Below are 23,655 nucleotides of genomic sequence, written 5' to 3' on the forward strand. Positions count from 1 at the left end.
CAGATGGAAGGAGGAATAGATAGATAACAGGATACATGAAGTGAATAGGCAGAGTGTAGCTTCACAGCCTGTTCTGCAGAGGGCACCAGGAGGTGGGTATTAGTCTGTGGCTGAGGCAGGGTGGGGTGGCATCAGGGATAGCTTTCTTTGTGGCAAGAATGAGTGCTGGCCCCCACTGAAAGGTTGATGGTGACATGGGCCTAAGTTGGCTGGCATAGGTTGGCTGGGCTATTGGAATGGGGTGGAATCAGTGGCTGCATGAGGTAGTGGGGGGTCCTGGAGCAGATGCAGGACTGCCAGGATGAACCCCGATGAGGCAGGCGGGATGTCTTGGTCCAGCGGCATTGAGTCCATGCAGCCCAGCCTGGTTCTGCAGCCAAGGCTGCTGTGTGTGTGTGTGTGTGTGTGTGTGTGTGTGTGTGTGTGTGTGTGTGTGTGCCTGCCATGAGGCTCTAGCTTGGCACAGTCCAAACCCCTCTCCCCTGGCAGCCCAGCCGACAACCTTCCTCCCCCGCTTCCCCCGACCTTCCCTGACTGCCCAGAACCAACGGGTTAATTAGATAACGGAGCCTTTGATTAGCGGGGGAGGGGGAGGCCACCCCCCTGGCCGAGCTGGCTGGGAGGGGGAAGTTGAGTGAGGGTGGAGGGAAGGAGGGAGGGAGCGCCCTCCCCGCTGGAAGGAGAGAAAGAAGGAGGGAGGGGGCGGGGAGGGAGCGAGCTGGGCTCTGCACTGCCGTGTGACTAGAAATTGTAATCGCAGAGAAAGGGAGCGAGGCAGAGCTGGGAGAGGGACGACGAGGCAGGCCCCAGGACAGACAGACAGACGACAGTGGGAACCTGACTGAGCCAGGCTCCCAGCAATGACAGAGTAACAGGGACAGTGGAGGAGGAGGACAGACCGACAAGGGGTCTGGTGGTCCTCGGGGAGGCAAGACAGAGTCGGGGAGCTGGGGAGAGGGGCAGAGGCTGTGTCTGTGAGTGAAGAGAAAGGAAGCTGGTGTTGGGGGGACTAAAGTGGTGGGCACAGGACCAGAGGAGGCAAGGTTTTGCTCGTGTGGTGGCCAAGAGAAGAAGGCCGGGCTCCCCTAGAGGGTGGGGAGGGCGACAGACGGGGGGGGGGGTGCAGGGAGACCCAAGAAGCCCCTGCGCCCCCCCCCCAGCACAAGCTCAAAGGGAAGCAGTAGGAAGCTAGGGTGGCAGGGCCCCGGGGCAACTGCAGGCATGTGGAGGGGGGGGCCTGGGGCACAGAGAGAAGGCCATCGGAAGCCGAGCCGCCAGGGTGAGTGTCCCTCAGTATGTGTTCTCCGGGAGTGGGGAGACAAGGACAAGGAGATGGTGGTGGCAGGAGAGGCGGGAGGGGAGGGAAGGGAGCTGCTGCAGAAGCCTCGACGGGGTGTGCACTGGCAGCCTCGGTGGGGGAGGAGACCCGGGCGCTGGCCTGGGGGATGGTGGGCTCAGTGAGCACAGCACCAGACCCTTGGCTGGTCACTGCCAGAATATCAGGAAGTGGGGATAGTGGAGCAGTGTGGACTGAGGAGAAAGCTCACTAGCCACATGGGTGGGAACAAAGACCCCCGGCCCCTGCTGAGACAGGCCAGTGTAAGGCAGCAGCTTCTGGTGGCCAGCCCTGAGGCAGGGGGGCCTCTGTCTCTCGGTCTCTGCTTTGCTCCTTATGCCTCCGCTTCTCTGATTCTGTCTGTCTCTGCTCCTGGGCCCATCTCTCCATCTCTGTCTCTCTTTTTGTCTATTTCTCTGTTTCTGCCTCTCTGTCGTGGTCTCTGTCTCTTGGCCTCTGTCTATCTCTGTGACTGTTTTTGTCTTTGTCTTTTTTTTTTCTTCTCCCTTTTCTATCTTTGTCTCTGTTTCCATGCCTCTCACCATCTCTGTCATTTCCTCTCAGTCTGTCTCTCTGTCTCTCTCCATCTCTGTCTCCATTCCCAGCCCTGCCTTCACACACTTGCTCGAACACACCGCGGCAGCGGCACACATATTTCTATCTGGGTTAAAATCTTGGAGGCTGCAGAAGTGTGTGTGTGTGTGTGTGTGTGTGTGTGTGTGTGTGTGTGTGTGTGTGTGCTCATGCGCACCTGCATGGGGGGCAGGCAGCCCTGTGTCCATGCATTTAGAGAAGCCGTGTGAGGGTGTGTCTGTCTCTGCTGTTTGTGTGAGTGGGTGGGTGATGGTGTTTATGGGGACCCCCCTCCCTGTCTCATGGGGAGTCTATGTGTGTGAGCACTCGGGGATGTCATGTGGAGGGGGCCGTTGGGAGCCAGAGGGTAAGTCCTGAGGCCAAACCCCCTCTGCCATCAAGTGGGCCTTGACATGGCCTGACACAAAACCCAGCAGCTTCCGCCTTCCACAGGCTGAGCGGCTGATGCATAGGAAGGGCGCCTGCTGTGCTGGCTGCAGTCACTGTCCTTCCTGCGCGCCATTTGGTTAGCCTGAGTCCCTCCCCCCTGGGGCTCAGGAAAGCAGGGGACAGGCTGGGGGGTGGTGGTGACAATGACACTGACTTCCTGTGTCCCAGACCCAGACATGGGGATCCTTACTGCCCCATTCCCACTCCCTCAGCTCCCTCAGCCCTATCCTGCGACAGCCGCTGGCACGGGTCCCGCCACAGGCTGTGCTCCCATGGAGCACCTGCAATCTTGAGGCACAGGGGCACTGCTATAGTCTCCAACTGTGCTGCCACAGGGTGAGGGTGCCCCCACAGCCTCCCGCCTCTGCCAGAAGCCCAACTACCGCCCATCTTCTCTCGATTACTTCTCCTCCATGTCTAGGACAGGACAGACCCTGAGTGGAGGGGGGGATGACCCCAGGGTGGGAAGAGGGAATACCGAGATGAGCCTTCATGGCTGGTACTGTCACACCTGGATGGAGACCCGCAGGGGAGGCGTGGAGGGACGGGAAGCTGCCTCCTAGGAGACCTGCAACCTTTCAGCCTTTGCCTCACTGTCCGTCTGTTCCTCTATCTCTACACACTCACCTGTCTATCTGAAATCAATGCAAAGATGCAATTTTTAAAGTTATTTTTTTTTACAGTGCTGGAGGTGGAAGCAAGGGCCTTGGGCATGCTGGGCATGGGCCCTACACTCAGCCACATGTTGCCTTTTTAGTTTTGAACAAGGTCTCACTGCACTGCCCAGGCTGGCTCTAGCACAGGCTGGCCTGGAACTTTCAATGTTCCGGCTTCATCATTCGGAGCAGATGAAAAGGCAGCCCTGCAATCCCAGGCCTGGCAGGACCTAAGTTTGAATCTAGCTGACTTTGCCATTTACTAACCAAGTGACCTTGGGCACAAATGTCCTCTGGCCTCATTTATCCTTTCTGCAGAATGGCCCAGGGGAGGATGTGTCCTGCACAGGAAGGCCAGGTCCCTGTACCTTTGGCTCTGGTGCAGGGGTGAGGGCTTCCGTTGGAACTGAGCCTGATGAATCCTGGGCACCCTGAGTTCCTGTTGCTTACTGACCAACACGCTCTCTCTTCCCACAGCCCCCCAGCGTACCCTCGGAGTATGAACATTGAGGATGGCGCAGGCCCACATCCAAGGCTCCCCGTGCCCCTTGCTGCCGCCTGGTAGGATGTCCTGGCCCCAAGGGGCTCTCCTGCTCCTGTGGCTCTTCTCCCCACCCCTGAGGGCCGGTGGGGGCGGTGTGGCCGTGACTTCAGCCGCCGGAGGAGGCTCCCCGCCAGCCACCTCCTGCCCAGCAGCCTGCTCCTGCAGCAACCAGGCCAGCCGGGTGATCTGCACGCGGAGGGAGCTGGCCGAGGTGCCAGCCAGTATCCCCGTCAATACCCGCTACCTGAACTTGCAAGAGAACAGCATTCAGGTGAGCACGCCTCCGTCGCTGGTTGGCCCGTGGGTCAAGGCACAAAGGGTGCAAGCTTCTGCCCCACTTCTCATCCCTCTCATCCTAGAATTCCTGGTGTCTGCGCACCGCTTCTCGCGTCCTCGCCCCGCCCACCTTTGCGATGTATTTCCATGTAGGCTGTGTACGTTTTCCTGGGGTGCCTGTCACACCCCCACACCACAGGACAGGGTGCCTTGAGGTAGCCAGGAGAGGAACTTAACCATCGCTTGTGTTGGCCTGACATGGCATCTCCCAGAAAACCTCAATGCCTTCTTCTAGAAAGTGGGGGCTGGTTCCTTCCGGTCCTGGAGAACTGACTGGGTGAATGATGGGGGCCGAGGGGATCGGGGTTTAGGGTTGGTACTGGCACAGTGGTCGGTGGAGGCTGCAGGTGACTTTAGCTGTCTTTTGGCTGCTGCACACACTTCCCCATTCGGTGGGGCTAGGGGCTGTGCTGGTGGCAGAGTGAGCTGTTGGGAGCCGCCTCCCACCTCTGCGCTGTGACATTTGGAACAGGTCTTTCTACAGCGGGGAGGCTGAGGTGGAGCTGTCCTAAGTGTTGCCGAGTGCTCAGCAGTGCCCCAGCCAGCTCCCAGCTGTCTGCAGACAGCGTCTGTGAGCACAGACACGGTGCTCACCCCCTTGAGGATTTTGTTGTTGGTCGGTTGGTTCTTGGGTTTTGTTTTGCTTTTCTATCTATGTGTCTGTCTGTCTGTCTGTCTGTCTGTCTGTCTGTCTGAGATAGGGTCAGGAACTCACTTTGTATCTCTGGCTGGTTTGAAACTCTTTCTATAGTTCAGGCTGCCCTTAAGCCTGCTCTATAGCCCAGGTTGCCCCCAACATGCAGGACCCTCATGCTTCAGTCTCCTGTGTGTAGGGACTACAGTTGTGAATCACCATATTTGGCTGAAGGCCACTGCCTTAAAGGCATCAAGTCAACTCCAAGTCTTCATGTAGACTGCCTTGTATCCATGTCATCCAGGTGGGAGAGAGGAGGGCACCCTCAGAGAAGGTCCCAGACCCCAGTCCTCAGCAGAGGGCTCTGTGGCCCTACATAGCTCTTTCGAAGAGGCAGACTCCAAAAAGATTCAAAGCTTGGGGGGTCGAGGGGAAGGATGGGTTCTTTCTGGGTGTCTGGGGAGCAAGAATGGGCAAACCAGAGAACCTTGAGACGCAGTACCACCACTGTACCTGCCCTTATCCAAGACATCTCCAGCCCCACCTCACCATTTCTACCAGTTCACTTGAAGTCTGCCCCCCATCTCTGCAGCTGCAGCCTCAGCTGGGCTGTCCATGCCCCACGCTGGGGGCAGACCCTCTGCCACAAAATGGAGCTCATCAAAGGATGAAAAATAGCAGGAGAAATAAGAGCCCTCGCTCGTCACTGCTTAGGCAGTCTGCACGCCATTGCACACCACCGTGGAGGCTGCTGACCTCCCTGAAAGAAAGCTGGGGTGCAGAGCAGAAAGACCAGTGGGCCTGACCTCCATCAAGGGCCTGCCGTCTGGCGGGCAGGAGCTGCTCTAAGAGTAAGTGTAACACCGGCCTGGCATGGCAGTGTGCACCTATAATCCCAGGAAGGTAACTGTCAGGGCCACCCTGGGCTACACAGTGAGTTCCAGGCTAGCCTAGGTCACAGAGAGATCATGTGTCAAATCCAATCAACAAACCAACACACAACAAAAGAAAAAAGAATAATGGTTTTAATTATCCATATTTAAAAAAAATCAACACATCCCACCACCCAGATATAAATAACTGTTTACATTTGTTTTCATACCTTTCTGGGCTTATGTAAATGCATCTTTTAATTATTTATTGCAGAATGAATACAGATTAATTTAGGAAAGCTAGAAGATACACCTAGATAAACATATAGAGACAAAAGCTACTCACAGTCCCACAGGCTCAGATAGCTCTCTTTCCCGTCTGGAGTCCTCAAGCTGATGTCCCCAGCATGTCCTCGGGGTCCTACCTGGCCTTTGCTTGTGTGCATGCATGTGCGTGTGTGCATGCGTGCGTGCGTGCGTGCGTGCGAATGTGTGTGTGTGTGTGGTGTTTATGTGCATGTGGAAGCCAGAAGTAGATGCCAGGTGCCTTCCATAGCTACTCTCTACCGTCTTTTGAAGTGGGCTCTCTGTCTGGGCACAGATCACTAGGCTTACTGGTCAGCAAGCCTCATAGATTCATGTATCCCCCTGGCTTCCTTGCCAGCACTGGATGACAGATGTGCACCACCATGCCTGGCCTTTCCACTGGCACTGGAGCTCAAATGAACGCTGGTCTTTTGTACATCAAGCAGTTTCCCACCAAGCCATGGCCTCAGCCTGCTTTCTTCTCAGAAATGAGAACCACAGTGTTCAGTGCTGTCCTATGGTTGGGTTTTGGCACCTGGCGGTACAGCCAGGAACATCTTTCTCAGGGCTGTGTCATTGCTGGGCTTTTGTTTTTGCAATATTTGGGGAAGGAATCTAGAGCCTCCAATGTGTGCTCTACCACTAACCACTGGGGGATTCTAGGCAGGGGCTCTACCACTGAGCCACACCCCAGCCTCTCACTGGGGAATTCTAGGCAGGGGCTCTTCCACTGGGCCACGCCCCAGCCCCTCACTGGGGGATTCTAGGCAGGGTCTCTACCACTGAGCCACACCCCCAGCCCCTCACTGGGGAATTCTAGGCAGGGGCTCTCCCACTGAGCCCCACCCCCAGCCCCTCACTGGGGAATTCTAGGCAGGGGCTCTCCCACTGAGCCACACCCCCAGCCCCTCACTGGGGAATTCTAGGCAGGGGCTCTCCCACTGGGCCCCGTCTCCAGCCCTCTTTCACTTTTTATTTTGAGACAGGTTTTCACTGTTGTCCAGGCTGGCCTTGAACCTACTCTGTAACCTAGGCACGCTGTAAGCTTGTCATCCTCCTGCTTCTGGCCTTCTTGAGAATCTGAGATGTCAGGCCTGTACCACTAGATCTGGCTTAGTTTAGGGTTTCTGAAATAGATTCTCACTCTGCACCTCAAGCTGGCCTTGAACTCCATCTCCAAAGTGCTGAGACTACATACACACGTCACAGGCCTGGCTTGTGGTTTGACAAAAACATAGTATTCAGGTCATCAAGAAGGGACTAGTTAAACGGCTGGATGCCTCACTCTGGGGTGCTGTGCACTCAATACAAACAGCAGCAGAGGGGTTGGGGAGCTGGGCAGTAAGGCTCCATCCAAGAGTATTGCCTTGCCTTTGGTCCCAGCACCATGATATCTAGGATTAAAGAAAGACTGCTCACTTCTCAGTTGCAAGAGATGTTTGTGCTGCATCTTCCTGCTGGTCCAGATTCAACCCTTGTGATTTGTTCCTAGAAGTGGGCCTGCACTTCTAGCAGTGGAGCTCAAGATCAGAGAAAGACTACCCAGGGGTGTCATTTGAACACTGTCTGTGCCCTGTGCATACAGGCATGTGCACACACACACACACACACACACACACACACACACACACTCAACATGCCATCTTTAGAGACTACGCACACACAATATACCATCCTTAGAGACCACACACACATACACACACACACACACACACACACACACACACACTATTGACAAAACTGTCTTGTCAACTTGTTTTCATGACTAGCCTTGCCCCACCACCATTCCCTGATGCATCCTCAGCACCCAGAGCGACAGTGGTGAGAAGTAGTCTCTCAGCAGACATCAGAGCAGATGGAAACCTGCCCAGAGCTCTGCCCTCTACTGAGCAAGGGCCTCTGTCCCCTCGGTGCCCTCTTGTGAGAACCTGCATGGCTGAGAGATTCCCACCACCTGTTCCCACAGCAGCTTACCCTGGGAGTGTCATGCAGGGGGTGGGGGCAGAAAGGACCACACTGGAAACCTGGGACTCTGAGTATTGGCAGGATCCTCTCTAACATGTGAGCACCATGGTTATGTATGTAGGCCTGTGGGATGAGTCTCAAACACAGCACAGGGACAGTAAGTGGTCCCCATAGGCTGGAAGAGGAATCTTCTCATTTGATTTTATTTAGATTGATTGCTAAGTCTGTGGTGGTGAGGGTGGAGTGCAGAACATTTTATTTTTCTTAAATGTGCAGTTGCCCACTGGTCCCCAGTTGTCCAAATGGGCTGGACTCCACAATCTAATAGAACATGTGTCCCCAGCGTTACTCTGGTCTGGTGACAGGCCACCAGGCCCTGGAGAAGTTGGGGTGTGGGAATCAGAGGGTAGATGACCACCCCTCCATCCCCTCCTCTTTTCTGGAAGCTTCTCCGCCTGCCTGGGCTCCTTACTGAAGCACCCTACCCCATTCCCTCCCCCTCCTGCCCACAACCACCCTCACTCTGCCTCTGCCTTTCTCCTCCTCCTGCTGCTGCTGCTATTGCTGTGTGTGTGTGTGTGTGTGTGTGTGTGTGTGTGTGTGTGTGTGTGTGTGTGTGCATGAATGCGTGTGGTCAGAGGTCCATCCTCTGTGTCATTCACTGGGAGATGTCCACCTCATTTTTGAGACAAGGAATCTCGAAGGCCTAAAACTCACCAAATCAGCTAAGCTGGCTACCCAGCCAGTCCCTGTCTCCATTTCTCTGTGCCAGGATCAATACTGTGAGCTATACACCTTGGGTGCTCTTCATGTGAGTGCTGGGCACTGAAGTTAGTCCTGTGTGTGCACTCATTCCCCAGGCCCTGCAGAGTGAGCTCCATGGATGACTTCTCCCAGGGAAAGGTCTTAGGGCCATGTATGCATTTATCAAGTGCAGCTGCCTCCACAGAGGCTCTGTGCGGTCCTCGACCATGACCACTTAGAAGGTTCAAAGACTTCCCATTTGAGGATGGCCTAAGCCCATGCTCCCTCTGCACAGCTATCGCTAGGGAAGGAATTTCCTCACACCCTCTCTGTGAATTCTACATAGGTATTTACAATGGGGGTCTCAAAGAAGATTGTGAGACACTTTGGAGTGTCCCATATATGACATTGAACTCTTAGTAAGGTATGGAGCTACAGAACTGACTAAGAAGGCTGAGGCAGGAGGATTGCCAGGAGTTTAAGGTCAATGTGGACTACATAGTAAGATTCCATTTCAATCAACTGATCAGTCAATTTTACTGGGCTTTCAAAACATAGGAGGAACTCTAAACGACTCCCCTGGGTTAATAAAACTTCACAGGGAGGGGGTTTGGAGACGCGCATCAGCTGTTAAGAGAACTTGCTGCTCTTGCAGAAGACCAGGGTTCAATTGCCAGCACCCACATATTGTCTGAGAACCTAACTTTGATGTCCTTTTCTGACCTCTGAGGGCACCAGACACACACGTGGTACAAATGCACACATGCAAGAAAATACACATGTGCAAAGATATGTTAATGTTTTTGAAGGATTGTTCTTGCAGAAGACGTACACTCAGGTCTGAACACCCAAACAGTGGCTCACAGCCACATGGAACTCTAACTCCAGAAGAATCTGACGTCCTCCTTTGGCCTTTGTGGACACTGGACACGTGTGATAAACATGCACACACGCCAGCAAAACACCATACACCTCATGATAAATCCCCTTCGCTGTTTTTGGTGTTGTTTGTTTGTTTGCTTGTTTGTTGAGACAGGATTTCTCTGTGTAGCCCTAGCTGCCCTGGAACTCGCTCTGTAGACCAGGCTGGCCTTGAACTCATAGAGATCTGCCTGACTGTGCCTCCGGAGTGCTGGGATTAAAAGCATGTGCTGCCACCACCACCCAGCTATAAATAAATGTTTTAAAGAACCATTTCACAAGGAACGCACAAAAATACTACCAATGCTTCTCTCTCAAGGTTGCTCTTCATGGGGAATTTAACTTCTCCACGATGTCTTGTTTCCTAAATGTCTGCTCACTGAGAGCCTCCAATCTGCAATCAGGTCAAGACCAGAAGTAGCAGATGCAAAGCCTGCTGTGGTGGCCGAGGCCTGGCAAAGCCTGCTGTGGTGGCCGAGGCCTGGCTTCATGGGTGCTCAGGAGGCTGGGACAGGAGGACAGCCTGGGAGACTCAGTAAAACCATTTCTCAATATAAACTGTAAAAACATGGTTGGGTATAGCTCAATACCACTGCCCCTGCCGAGAAACCCCAGTGAAGGCTGGGTGTGGCTCAAGGGTAGAGCCCCTGCTGTAGAAGGGAGCAGAGGCTCATGTCTGGTCTGCCGCTGCATGGGTGCCTCCTTCCCACACCTCTCTTTGAGGAGCCTGGGAAAGGGCCACACATCTGCCTCCTGCGACTGAGCTGTGTGCTGGGTTAGGGTTTTTCTTCTCCTCCATTCTCTCGTTTTTCTTCTTTGAGGTAGGACTTCATTTACCTCAGGCTGGCCCTGAACTCAGTGCATTGCAGAACACAGGCTTGAAATCTTGATCCTTCTGTCTCCACCTCCTGAAGGCTGGAATAACAAAAAAACACCACCACACTTACTTTATATAGTATGGGGGACGAGACGGCGTGAACACTTCACCAACTGACGTTTCCCAACTCCAACCCCTGACATTCTTTAGTGTGTGTGTGTGTGTGTGTGTGTGTATATATATATATATATATATATATATATATATATATAGTGTGTGTGTGTGTGTGTGTGCAGTGTGTATGGTGTATGTGTCTGTGGTGTGTTATGTGGTGTTGTGTGTGTGTGTGTTGTACAGTGTGTGTGTGGTGTGTATGTGGTGTGTGTTTGTGGTGTGTATGTGCTGTGTATGTGGTGTGTGTGTATATAGTGTGTATGGTGTATGTGTCTGTGGTGTGTTATGTGGTGTTGTGTGTGTGTGTGTGTTGTACAGTGTGTGTGTGGTGTGTATGTGGTGTGTGTTTGTGGTGTGTATGTGCTGTGTATGTGGTGTGTGTGTATATAGTGTGTATGGTGTATGTGTCTGTGGTGTGTTATGTGGTGTTGTGTGTGTGTGTTGTACAGTGTGTGTGTGGTGTGTATGTGGTGTGTGTTTGTGGTGTTTATGTGGTGTGCGTGTGGTGTGTATGTGGTGTGTGTGTATATAGCATGTGTGGTGTATGTGTCTGTGGTGTGTGTGGTGTGTATGTTGTACAGTGTGTGTGTGTGCTGTGTGTTGTACAGTGCGTGTATCTGTGGTTTGGTGTGTGTGTGGTGTGTAGGTGGTGTCTGTGTGGTGTGTATGTGGTGTGTGTGTGTGGTGTGTGTGTGGTGTGTGTGTAGTGTGTGTAGTGTATGTGCCTGTGGTTTGGTGTGTGTGTGGTGTGTATGTGGTGTGTGTGAGGGGGTGTTGTGTGTATGTCTCCTGTTTGTATGTGTGCTCATGCATGTGTGGAGGCCAGAGGACAGCTTCAGACACCATTTCTCAGGTAGTAGCCACATCCTGTGAGGAGTCTCAGCTGTCAGCCCAGGCTCCCTGGGCAGTGACCTCCAGGGCTCCCCAGCCTGACGTGAAGGAACAAACACCTGCCACCACACCTGGTTTCTTTTCTTTTCTTTCTTTCTTTTTTTTTAATGGATTCTGAGAATCAAACTCTGGCTCTCCTGCCACCTGGGCAAGCACTTTGCCAACTGTGTTCCATTTTATAGCCCAGGCTGGCCTGCAGCTTCCCATAACCCACTTGCACGGTGGGTCTACAACCCTAAGACAGCATGCCCTTCCTTTGAGCTCAGTTCCATCCCATCCATCCCATGCCCTGACCCTGTAAACCCTGTGACCAAGATGTTCTTCAAACACAGGCACCTTCCTCCTCCTGGGACACCTTCCTCACCAGCTCATCTACCTATCAGTCCCCATGTGCTGTGTCAGGGACATATAGGGTCCATTCTCAGCCTCACACTGCCAGACCTCCACTTCGTCCTGGGTGAAGTGAGGATCACAGGTCCCCTGTCAGAGCTACTCAAGTCTGGGGCTTGGGAGTAGGGTGTGGCCCAGTCAGAGAGTGCTTACCTACAGCAGGGCAGTGTTCATCCCCCAGCTTGGCATGAAACAGGGCCATGGTGGCCCATACCTTCCATTCCATCTCCCCTCGGGCAGCTGTCACCCTGAACACTTGAGACGGCTGTGTCTGCCTAAGGGCCACGCACTCCTCACTCTAGACTTAGGCCCTGAGACTCCACCTCTATGAATGAAGTCAAAGCCAGAGCCATCTTTCCCAGCCTGTGAATTCTCATGGTGAGGAGAGGAAGGAGGAGGGGACCCACTAGCCCTGCAAGCCCTTCCTCAGCACAGACAGAGCACCGAGGCCTGAGAGAGTGAGACACTGAGGGGTGGTGCCTTACTCAGGAAGTAGAATTCCGGCTCAACCTTTTCAGCACAGCTCCTCGTACTTCCTAGTTCATAGCAAGAGGGGAACCCCCAGGCCCTGGCCCCAAGGAAGGAAGGAAGGAAGGAAGGAAGGAAGGAAGGAAGGAAGGAAGGGAGACCAGTCCAATCCTGGGTGACATGGCCCCAGCCATGTGCTAACCACCAAAGAATCCTGTGGAAGAGGAAGGCACCTTATCAAAGGATAACAGATAAATTCAAGAAGTTGCCATTGAAACACCTGGGGTTTTGTTTTTGATTTTTGATGTGTGTGTGTTCTGTGGGTGCGTGTGTGTGTGTGTGTGTGTGTGTGTGTGTGTGTGTGTGTGTGGTATGTGTGTGTGTGTGGTATGTATTGTGGTATGTGTGTGTATGTGTGTGTGTGTGTGGTATGTATTGTGGTATGTGTGTTTGTGTGGATGCATGGTATGGATGTATGTAGATGTGTGGGTGAGGAAATATGTGTGTGTTTGCTGTGGGTGTATGTGTGGTGTTTGTGATGTGTGTGTATGGTATGTGTATATGTGTAAGTGTATGTATTTGTGGGGTGTGGGGGGGATGTGCAAGTGTCTGTGTGTGCATGTTGTCTGTGTGTGTGTGTGTGTGTGTGTGTGTGTGTAGTATGGTGTGGTGTATGTGTGTTGCATGGGCATACATGCATGTGTACAGGTCAGACAGAGGCTTCTGTATATCAGGTGTCTTCTGTCCCTCTCCACCATTTTTACCTGAAGTTCATTTATGTGACTGGATTGTTTGGCTATTCAACCCCATGGATCAGCCTGCATCCTCCTCCCCAGTGTTCGGGTTACAGATGCACCCAGATTCTTATGTGGGTTCTAAAGATCAAACTCAGGACATTGTGCTTTGCATGACCAATGCTCAACCGAGTCAGCCAGCTCTCCAGCCCAGTGTCCTTTAAACTTGAAAACAAAAATTTGTGTCACAAAAACTAAAACAACCATAACTCTTGCAAACTTGCTCAACTTTTTTTCCCTGCTTCATTACATTCAGGACGTATGAAAAACAATTTATCTTAATAGCATTAGGATGAACGGTCCACTTAATCATTTTCCTACCACAGTTAAATTTTTAATAAAGGATCTCCTGACAGCTTGTTTTCTTAAAAGCCCTAGCAGAACACAGTGTGATTCACTCAACTCCAGCCCTGGTTACAGACTGCAGCGAAGTGCCTGGTGCTCTGAGAAGTCAGGCTGCAGGAAGGGCCGGAGTCTCCACTAGGAACTCAGCTCTTGAAGGAACCAGGCAAGAACCAGCAGTTCCTAAAGGACTAAGGGGATAGATGTGGGTAGCTAGGGCCTGTCATTCCAGACTCCTGGGCCTTCCTTTCTCTTTTGTCACAGCAATGTTAGGCAAGAGGTGGAGGGCTCCCTGTTGCAAGAGCCCATCACCATGGTGTCTGTCAATAGTGTTAGGATTCGCTTGAGGAACAAAATTGATGGGATGGATGGATGGATGGATGGATGGATGGATGGATGGATGGATGAAAAAATGGATGGATGGATGGATGGATGGATGGATGGATGAAAAAATGGATGGATAGGTAGACAGACAGACAGACAGGATGGCTTACAGCCTATAGTCCAGCTAGTTCAATAATGGCTCTCTACCAATGGAAAATCCAAGAACCCAGGAGTTGTTCAGTCCATGAGACTGGATGCCTCAACTGTCTGTAGACACTGGAATTCTGAAGAAATAGACCTTAATGCTAGAGAAAAAATGGACTTGCCAGCAAGAGCAAGCAGGCAGAGAGAGCAAGCTGCCTCCTTCCAGGTCCTCTGTATAGACTATGCCATTCTGGGCTTTCCCTGGGGACAGATGTGGACAGGAGAGACTCAGTCCTGACTTCAAAGAGACCATAGTATGATAATTAATTACCCATTATGGTGTAATTGTGGAGCTCCCAGCCTCAGTGGAATGATGGACCTCAGTACCCAATACTATCTGAAACAGATGTCTGCCTCAGATGTCCTCTGAGGTCTTTCCATTTCAAATGATCTAAAGAGGAAAAGAGGAAAAATATCCCTCCGAGTTGTGCCCAGCCATTTTAGTTTTAGTTAATCCCAGGTATAGTCAAATTGACAACCAAGAACAGCCATCGTAGCAGCCTAGTGACTCTGACCCCAGCCTCGGAGGACATCTGGAGGGCTTCAGATGTATTGGGGTACTGAGGCCCATCACCCCAGCATGCTGGAAGTGCCACAATTACACCATTACCATGGGCTCTGTGAGGTTGGAAATGTGTCTTTCCTGTTCATATCTGTCCTGAGGGAAGAACCTCTCAGAACATCCTTCAAAGCCAGTGTGATGGTGCCTGTTTGGGGTTCCAGGGCAACCAGGGACGTATGGCAAACCCGTCTCAAAAAAAAAAAAAAAAAAAAAAAAAAACCTAAGAAAGAAGATAGTGTTTGTCTTAGTCAATGTTCTATTGCTATGAGGAGACACCATAACCAAGGCCTTTATAACTCTTATAAAGGAAAACATTCAGTTGGGGTGGCTTACAGTGTCAGGAATTTTAATCCATTATCATCATGACAGGGGAACATGGCAGCATGTGGGCAGACATGACTGGCGCTGAGAGTTGTACATCCTGCTGAGAGTTGTACAACTGATCAGCAGGCAACAGGGAGAGAGAGAGGAGACAGACAGACAGACAGACAGACCCTGAGCCTGACCTGAGCATTTGAAACCCCAAAGCCTATCCCCAGTGACATACTTTCTCCTACAAGGCCACACCTACTCAAGCAAGGCCACACCTCCTCCAACTAGGCCACACCTCCTCCAACTAGGCCACACCTCCTGATCCCTCCAGTAGTGCCACTCTCTAAAGACTAAGCCTTCAAGTACATGAGCCTATTGAGGTCCGTTCCTGTTCAAACCACCACAGTGTTTCAAGGGCAACCACTAGAGAAAAGAGGCTGTCTATAAATTCTAAAGCAGTAGAGGGTAAATGGAATCATAAGAAACCCAGTCCACAGGAGAGGTGGAAAAGGATAGGTGCAAGCATGGTAGAAGCAATTCCTGTGTGTTCACGGTTACAATAGGAGCAAATGAGTTAAGCTTTTTAACCAAAAGGCAGAGACTTTAGGGTAGGGTTGGAGTTGAGTTCCTGGAGTGATTGCCTATCATGCAAGAAGCCCTGAGTTCAATCCCCAGCCCTGTGCAAAGCACTCACTTATAATTCTAGCACTTGGGAGGTAGAGTTCAAGATCTTCCTTGGGCACACAGTACGTTTGATGACCTTGACTGACTTCTTGAACTCGTGGCAATCCTCCTGCCTCAGCTTCCCAAGTGCCGTCACTGGGCTTCACTCTCTGGCATTGTCACCCGTACTGAAAGATGAGCAGGCAGTCCCCAGCATCCCTGGTGCTGTCTAGCAAGGGTCTGTGTTGGTAACTTTTCTCCCCATTATAACAGAGTATCTGACCAAAGCAGCTTCAGGGAAGAAGATAGATCTTGACTCTTGACCCACAGTTCTCTGGGTCCACGTCAGTAAGGCATGGTGGCAGGAGGGGGAAACAGCTGGTCACAGTGCATCCAGTCCACAGGTGCTCAGCTCACTCTCCCTTTTATTTAGTCCAGAACTCCCCAGTCTGTAGGAGGGTGTCATCCACATTCAGGGTAGGTCTGTGAATCCAATCTAGAGGCCCCCTCACAGGCATGCCCAGAGTCTTGTCTCCTGAGTGATTCCCATTCCTGTTAACCGACTACATTCCACATCACGGTGCCTTACTCTCCCTGGCCTCGTCACCTTCAAACCTTCAGTGCCGAATGCTGTGCACGCAGACCTCATTGCCACGGTCTCCTCACAAGACTCACAGTCCAGATAGGAACATGGCATGTCAGACCAGCGACAGCCAGTGTGATGGGACCAGTAAAACTGTACGTGATAAGTGGGAACGTGAGGGATAGGTGAGCAAAGAGATACCAGAGATGGCTTTCCTGAGAGTTCCAAGGATGAAGAAGAAAGAGACCGTCTCAGGAGAGTGCCAAGAACTCAGAGTATGACCAGTGAAAGGGACCCGCATGTGTCCCTCATAAGACTGGATGAGAGAATGCAAAGACAGGAGGGTGTGTGTGTGTATGTGTGTGTGTGTGTGTGTCTGTCTGTCTGTCTGTCTGTCTGTCTGTGTCTGTGTGTCTGTGTCTGTGTGCACCTGCATACTGCTGACGTCACTGCAGTCAGAACTGCACCTTGGATAACTCTGGCCACCAACTGGAAAGGAAGACGTTGGGGAAAAAGCAGAAGTCAAAGTACAGGACAGGTATTGATCGTGATCTGCTGAGTGGAACATATAGAACCAAGTATTCCTGTGGGATTGCAGTCACGACTCATCTGACCACCAAACACAGAGCCTCACATATGACAGGCAGGTGCTCTGCCACTGAGCCACACCCCCAGCCCCTCACTGAAGGTTTCTAGACAAGGGTCCTACCTCTGAGCCATATCCCAGCTCCTTTCTGGGGGATGCTAGGCAGGGACTCTTATCACTGAGCCACACCCCCAGCCCCTCACTGGGAGATTCTAGGGAGATCCACCACCACTGAGCCACACTCCCAGCCCCTTGCTGGGTTAAACACATATTAGGGCCAAGCTTCGTTATTCCCTGGTCTCTAAGCCTGCCCTCTCTGGCACACCCACAGATGTGGGCTTTACTAATCTCTCAGCATTTCTCTATGTAATCAACCTAACAGGTTTAAACACCAATTGGGATTGATGATCCCAGCACACACCTGTATTCTCAGCTACTCGGGCGGCCAAAACAGGAGGCTTGGCTCCAAGGAGAGACCTACAAAGCAAGATCCTGTCTCAAACACCTCCAAAATTTAAAACTTAATTGTCTATAACTGTGTGCACATAGAAGTAGACTGAGAGCTGGACAGACGCCTGGACACTGACGAGTACTTTCTGCCCTTGCAGAGAACCTGGGTTCAGTTCCCAGCATCTCCTTCCAAGGGATTCAGTGCCCTCTTCTGGTCTCTGTGGTAACACACACACACACACACACACACACACACACACACACACACACACACACACACACACACACACAGAGCGAGAGCGAGAGCGAGAGAGAGAGAGAGAGAGAGAGAGAGAGACATACAGACAAAATTAATCTTTTTCTAAAGAGGAAGAGAAAGGCTGAAAGGCTGACAGGGCTGCACTCCTGTATCTTTCAGACTTTCCTTGCTAAGCGTGTCTCCTTAGAAGGAGCGCAAATGATCCCCACCAACAGGAAAGAGGGGCTTGTGAACGCTTGTTCTGTTTGTGGTGGTTCTGACTTGGTATCAGTCCCATCAATGTGTCTTGAGGGACCCTCTTTCCTCTTCAGCCCCTTCTCTGTCCCTTATACTTGAAATCTCAATCCAGACTCCAGCCACCTAACCTACCACAGTGAGAGTTCCTGAGTTCTCTTCTTAAGGGCTATGGTATGGGTGGGGTTGAGACTCATAGCCCAGGGTGGCCTCCAACTCACAATAATCCCCCTGCCTCAGAGGGTGCTGGGATTAATTATGCTTGAGTCCCCCTGCTCTGTTTTCTCATCCCTCCTCCTCTCTTTCCCCTAAAACCACAACAGCTCCATGAATCATGAAGGTGCCTAGGCTGTTCACTGTCCTCATGAAATGTGCTTCTGGCTTAGCAGCACAAGTAAGGAGCTGGGGGGTGTGACTCTGTGATGGGATGAATCTGAGAGCCCTCTGGGCTCTGGGTTCCCCAGCACCAAGAAGAAGTGGGTGTCCCAGACAGGAGTTCTGATTTCAAAGGGGCTGATTTCAAACCCATTCTGCTGCAGAAGGGCAGCTCTCGTAAACCCAGAACCCAGACTCTGGTGGGTGACACACAGCCACATGGGCACCTCACACCCATGAGGGATACAACCAAGACATCCTCCAGAACAGGCAGCCCTGATCTGAGCATGGGAAGGATAGAGAAGGTAGTAGGCCGGTGCTCGGAGATGAGGGAATAGCAGACACACACAGGCTCGGAGGCAGGAGTGAGCCTGCCGTTCTGTGGAGCTCATCAGAACATTCAATAAGGAGGAAGGAAGAGGAAGGCTGTGGCTGTGGAGGATGAACTGCTTCAAGCCAGGACTGTGGCCCCTGAGGGGATCTTGAGCTAGGATGCAGTTGGTAGAGTGCCTGCCCGGAGTGCGGAAAGTCCAGGGTTGCAGCCCCCAGCACTGCTGCATAAATCACATGTTGGAGAGTAATCTCAACACTGGGTAGGTGGAAGCAAACGGGTTTGAAATTCAAATCATCCATGGCGACATGTGAATCCAAGGCCAGCCTTGGCTACATGAGACCCTGTCTCGATCATTTTTTTTTAAAGGTTTGTATGGGACATCACTGTCCCTGGTCATTTAGATATGCAGGTTGTTTGGGGTAGGAGGATATATTGTGGCAAGCTGTGAGTGGGGAAGTGTCAGGTTTGTGGGTCTAAACACCCTGGCAGGGGATGAGGAACGGGGGGTGGGGGCAGGGTGGAAGTGGAGGTAGGGATAGAGAGGAGGAGATACAGAGCTGCCTTCTGCAGGAGTTGCTGCGATGAAGGCTTTGGGTTCGTAAGCCAGGGCTCCTCCCCCTAGGGTGTCTGCCCTCAAAGCCCACAAGGGCCACAGTCACAATCCTGATGTGAAAAGAGGCTCAGGAAGCTCCGACAGCATGAGAGCATGTTGGTGGTCTCTTGTCAGCTAACTGCCTTCTGCTGCCCTCCCTTCCTGAGGGATCTCTGGACAATGGTCAGGTGACAGGTCCCGCAGCAAGGAAGCTGAGGAAGGGCTGGGAGAGGACTGCAGTGTTCATTACAACGGCAGCCTTGGTTTCTTTATCTGTCCATCAAAACAGCCAACAAGAGGGGGCAGGCCCACTCGGTCCAGCACCCTGCAAACCGGGTGGTGAGCCTCCTCTCCACCTTTCTGAACAGAGAAATGTCAGGACCGTTGAAGGGTGAATGATAGCTGCATATGGAAAGCATCATGGGCCACAGAAAAAGCACCAGTAAGTCAGGCATGAAGGCACAGGCCTGTCATTCCAGAGTCAGAAGCCTGCAGATCAAAAATTTGAGGCCAGTCTTGGGAGCTTAATGAAACCCTGTCTCCAAATACAAAGTAAAAAGACAGCAGGGGATGAAGGATAATGGTAGAACCCCTGCCTAGAATCCTCCAGTGAGGGGCTGGGGTGTGGCTCAGAGGTAGAGCCCCTGCCTAGAATCCTCCAGTGAAGGGCTGGGGGAGTGGCTCGGTGGTAGAGCCCCTGCCTAGAATCACCAGTGAAGGGCTGTATGTGGCTCAGTCATAGAGCCCCCGTCCAGCATATTAGAGGCCCAAGGTCTTGTCCTTAGCACCACATACTGATCTCTGAGTCTCATTCTCCTGCTGTGAACTGGAGAATCCTGCTGCTCCCAGGCTCATGAGGTGCATTGACACTGGTCTCCCCGCAGGTGATCCGCACTGACACATTCAAGCACCTCCGGCACCTGGAGATCCTGCAGCTGAGCAAGAATCTGGTGCGCAAGATCGAAGTGGGGGCGTTCAATGGGCTTCCCAGTCTCAACACACTGGAACTCTTCGACAACCGGCTGACCACAGTGCCCACACAGGCCTTTGAGTACTTGTCCAAGCTCCGGGAGCTGTGGCTGCGCAACAACCCCATCGAAAGCATCCCATCCTATGCCTTCAACCGTGTGCCCTCATTGCGCCGCCTGGACCTGGGCGAGCTGAAGCGTCTGGAGTACATATCGGAGGCGGCCTTCGAGGGGCTGGTGAACCTGCGCTACCTCAACCTGGGCATGTGCAACCTAAAGGACATCCCCAACCTCACAGCACTTGTGCGCCTGGAAGAGCTGGAGCTGTCGGGGAACCGGCTGGACCTAATTCGCCCCGGCTCCTTCCAGGGCCTCACCAGCCTGCGCAAGCTGTGGCTGATGCATGCCCAAGTGGCCACCATCGAGCGAAACGCCTTCGACGACCTCAAGTCGCTGGAGGAGCTGAACCTGTCCCACAACAACCTGATGTCGCTGCCGCACGACCTTTTCACACCCCTTCACCGCCTGGAGCGTGTCCACCTGAACCACAACCCCTGGCACTGCAACTGTGATGTGCTCTGGCTCAGCTGGTGGCTGAAGGAGACAGTGCCCAGCAATACCACATGCTGCGCACGCTGCCACGCGCCCGCCGGCCTCAAGGGCCGCTACATCGGTGAGCTGGACCAGTCGCACTTCACCTGCTATGCCCCAGTCATCGTGGAGCCACCCACAGACCTCAATGTCACCGAGGGCATGGCGGCCGAGCTCAAGTGCCGCACAGGTACATCCATGACCTCGGTCAACTGGCTGACACCTAACGGCACGCTCATGACACACGGTTCCTATCGTGTGCGCATTTCGGTACTGCACGATGGCACACTCAATTTCACTAATGTCACCGTGCAGGACACGGGCCAGTACACGTGCATGGTGACAAACTCTGCTGGCAACACCACTGCCTCGGCCACGCTTAACGTGTCGGCCGTGGACCCTGTGGCTGCCGGAGGGCCCGGTGGCGGGGGCCCAGGGGGTGGGGGCGGTGCAGGGGGTGCGGGCGGCTACACCTACTTCACCACGGTGACTGTGGAGACGCTGGAGACACAGCCGGGGGAGGAGGCCCAGCAGCCCCGAGGTACTGAGAAGGAGCCCCCGGGGCCCACGACTGATGGCGCGTGGGGTGGCGGCCGGCCTGACGCTGCAGCCCCGGCCTCAGCGTCCACCACGGCACCAGCCCCGCGCTCCTCGCGGCCCACAGAGAAGGCTTTCACGGTGCCCATCACGGACGTGACGGAGAACGCACTTAAGGACCTAGACGATGTCATGAAGACCACCAAAATCATCATCGGCTGCTTCGTGGCCATCACCTTTATGGCCGCCGTGATGCTGGTGGCCTTCTACAAGCTGCGCAAGCAGCACCAGCTGCACAAGCACCATGGGCCCACGCGCACTGTGGAGATCATCAACGTGGAGGACGAGCTGCCCGCCGCCTCCGCTGTGTCGGTGGCTGCGGCCGCTGCGGTGGCTGGAGGCGCGGGCGTGGGTGGGGACAGCCACCTGGCTCTTCCGGCGCTGGAGCGAGACCACCTCAACCACCACCACTACGTGGCGGCTGCCTTCAAGGCGCACTACGGCGGCAATCCAGGAGGCGGGTGCGGGGCCAAGGGCCCCGGCCTCAACTCCATCCACGAACCTCTGCTCTTCAAGAGCGGCTCCAAGGAGAACGTGCAAGAGACACAAATCTAAACTTAGGCGCGCGGGGACGCGGGGACGCAGGACGCCTGCCCGAGATGCTCCTGCTTACCCAGCAGCCCTGGCGGCGCCTGCCTGTCCTGCAATGGGAAAGGACCTGGAGATCAGGAGAGGTGGCCCCACCCTCCGCCTTGCCGTGTCCTCTGCCCACCTGCCCTGCCCGCCACCTTCCTGGGTTGAGGAGCTTCTTCGAGGGGTACCCTTTCCCCTCATCCCAACAACCCTTCTTTTATGGCTCTTTCTTTTTTCTTTATTTCTTTGTTTTTTCCCCCTTTTGCAGTTTGACGCCTGTCCGTCCCTCCTACTCCACCACCCTCAAAACACAAGAGACAGACAACTTCACCAGAGCCCAGGGGGCAACTCCGACAGTGTCCCCAACAGCGAGCTCCACTCGCGGCCCTGGCCGGCCCTACTCACCCCACAGACTCTTTTGATACTGAAGGGAGGTTTGCGTCAATCACTACCTGCTCTGTAATTACTTTAAAAAAAAAAAAAAAAACACGGAAAAAGTAAAAAAAAAAAAAAAAATTTTTTTTTTTTTGGTCATGAAAGTATTGAAGAGAAACAGAGCACAAAGCCCCTGAGGGTGGGACAAGGAGAGGATGGGCAGCCAGCGAAGCTGTCCTCTCAGGAGGGGATCGTGAATACTCCACAGCTCTGGGATTGTCCATCCCAGAGTCCAGAGAGGAACAGGCTCACCCAGCACACAGCAGCAGGTCCCAGCTACCCAGGAATGTACTGGGGGCACAGTAGCTGTCCTTCTATGTGTCTCCATCCCCATCTCTGGCTGTCATTCCTTTCTAACTCTGGTGCCTCCCCCATCACACGCACACAGCACACAACCCAAGCTGGAAGGAACCTGGGACTGCAAAGCTCCAGGGTATCATGGAACAACAGAACTGTGCGATATTAGGGTTCTGAGTGCTCTAAGTCCAAGACCACATGCTAGCAGGGCTGGGCTCCCTCTGAAGCTTGGGCAGGAAAGTTACACCCCAGCTTCTCCTGGTGCTCCATGCATGCTTCCCCAGAAAAGGGATGGCATCATGTTGTTCAGCAGCAGAACCTCTCCTAACCAGACCATCTGCAGGCATGGCTGTCCAGGAAGGCCACCAGTGACAGTCTGAAGGTCAGGGCAGCCACAAAACTTTCCGGGTGACACTATTGAGCAAGTGGTTGTGTCCCCACAAGAGTCCCCTCCATTTCACACACATCCCTGGCTACTCAGGAGACAAAGTTTGTACAAGGGAGGTACACAGAATAAACAGGTCTGGACCACATGAGGAACACTATAAGCAGACCAGGGTACATGGAGGGCAGAGTCACCTACAGGTCTGCAATTACAAAGGAGAAAAATGTACAGCCAGGCCAGGACCAGTGCTAGAGTGGGGACATTAGTGACATCTTAGAGTGGCCCATGTGTCCAAGGTTTAACCTCCAGAAAGCTAAAGTTGCCTGGGAGGTCTTAGAAGGCCTAGGGAGACAGAGAGATAGCCAGAGTCAGGAACACAGCACATGGACTCCTGGGCTGGCCTAATGCAGCCTGCCTGTCATCCACACAGCAGACCTAGACCCTTTGTGGACACAGAGGCCCCAGGGTGCACACCTCTACCAGAGATGGGCGAGCAGAGCCTCCCTTCCAACTCCTTGCACATTGTGTTCCTGCCCTTTTCCCTATCCCCACCTCTTCCTGACGTTTCTAACTGCCCCCAACCCTGCATCTTCTCTCTCCCTCCCCAGTGCAAGGTGGATTCTTTATCTGTGACAATTGTCAGGCTCTGGCCCTGTCTCCTTCCCCATCCGGCTCCTCTCTGTTGATGGAGTCTGGGACAGAGCTGTTGCGCATGCACTTTAGGCTCTCCATCTTTTCTGCTTTCTCTGCAACCATCTCGGCTAGGATCCTGGTTACCATGGCAACACTGCGGCTGAACCAGGTGGCAATGGGGGCAGGGAGCTGGCCTGCTGCAGCCTGCCATGTCCCATGCCAGGCCTGCCAGCCAGTGGCTGGGCTCATCCTAGGGACACTTAGCGACTCCCCCACCCACGCATGTCCCTTCCTCATGGATGGGATAGGAGGCAGGAGAGGGGGCAGGGGACCAGGATACAGATAGGCAGGAGATTGTGGCCTCAAGGTGGGATGAATGGTGAACAGTTAAGGTGAGCTCAAGGGCAATTAGACATTGGAGTGAGGGAGGGGACTCCAGCCAAGACTGAGGGGCATGGAGGACTGGGAAAGACAGGACACGGGTG

The 23,655-nt window shown here is 53.2% G+C and overlaps 1 protein-coding gene across 2 annotated transcripts in view; it reads left to right on the forward strand.

Moving 5' to 3' along the window:
* Positions 1 to 21,936, forward strand: part of Lrrc4b (leucine rich repeat containing 4B) — a 34,420-nt gene extending 12,484 nt beyond the window's left edge. Inside the window, exons 1-3 of one of the 2 annotated variants that reach the window (NM_001271081.1) lie at positions 1,235 to 1,279; positions 3,493 to 3,830; positions 19,576 to 21,936. In NM_001271081.1, coding sequence (NP_001258010.1) covers positions 3,528 to 3,830; positions 19,576 to 21,402 — 2,130 coding nt within the window. In that variant the 5' untranslated portion in view covers positions 1,235 to 1,279; positions 3,493 to 3,527 and the 3' untranslated portion in view covers positions 21,403 to 21,936. Of the gene's footprint in view, positions 1 to 1,234; positions 1,280 to 3,492; positions 3,831 to 19,575 lie in introns of those variants that run through there. The other variant, XM_087555692.1, reaches the window with a different exon arrangement.
* The last annotated feature ends 1,719 nt before the right edge of the window (positions 21,937 to 23,655 follow it).

Source organism: Rattus norvegicus, chromosome 1 (assembly GCF_021556685.1).
Source record: "Rattus norvegicus strain SHRSP/BbbUtx chromosome 1, alternate assembly SHRSP_T2T, whole genome shotgun sequence".
Taxonomy (NCBI): Eukaryota; Metazoa; Chordata; class Mammalia; order Rodentia; family Muridae; genus Rattus; species Rattus norvegicus.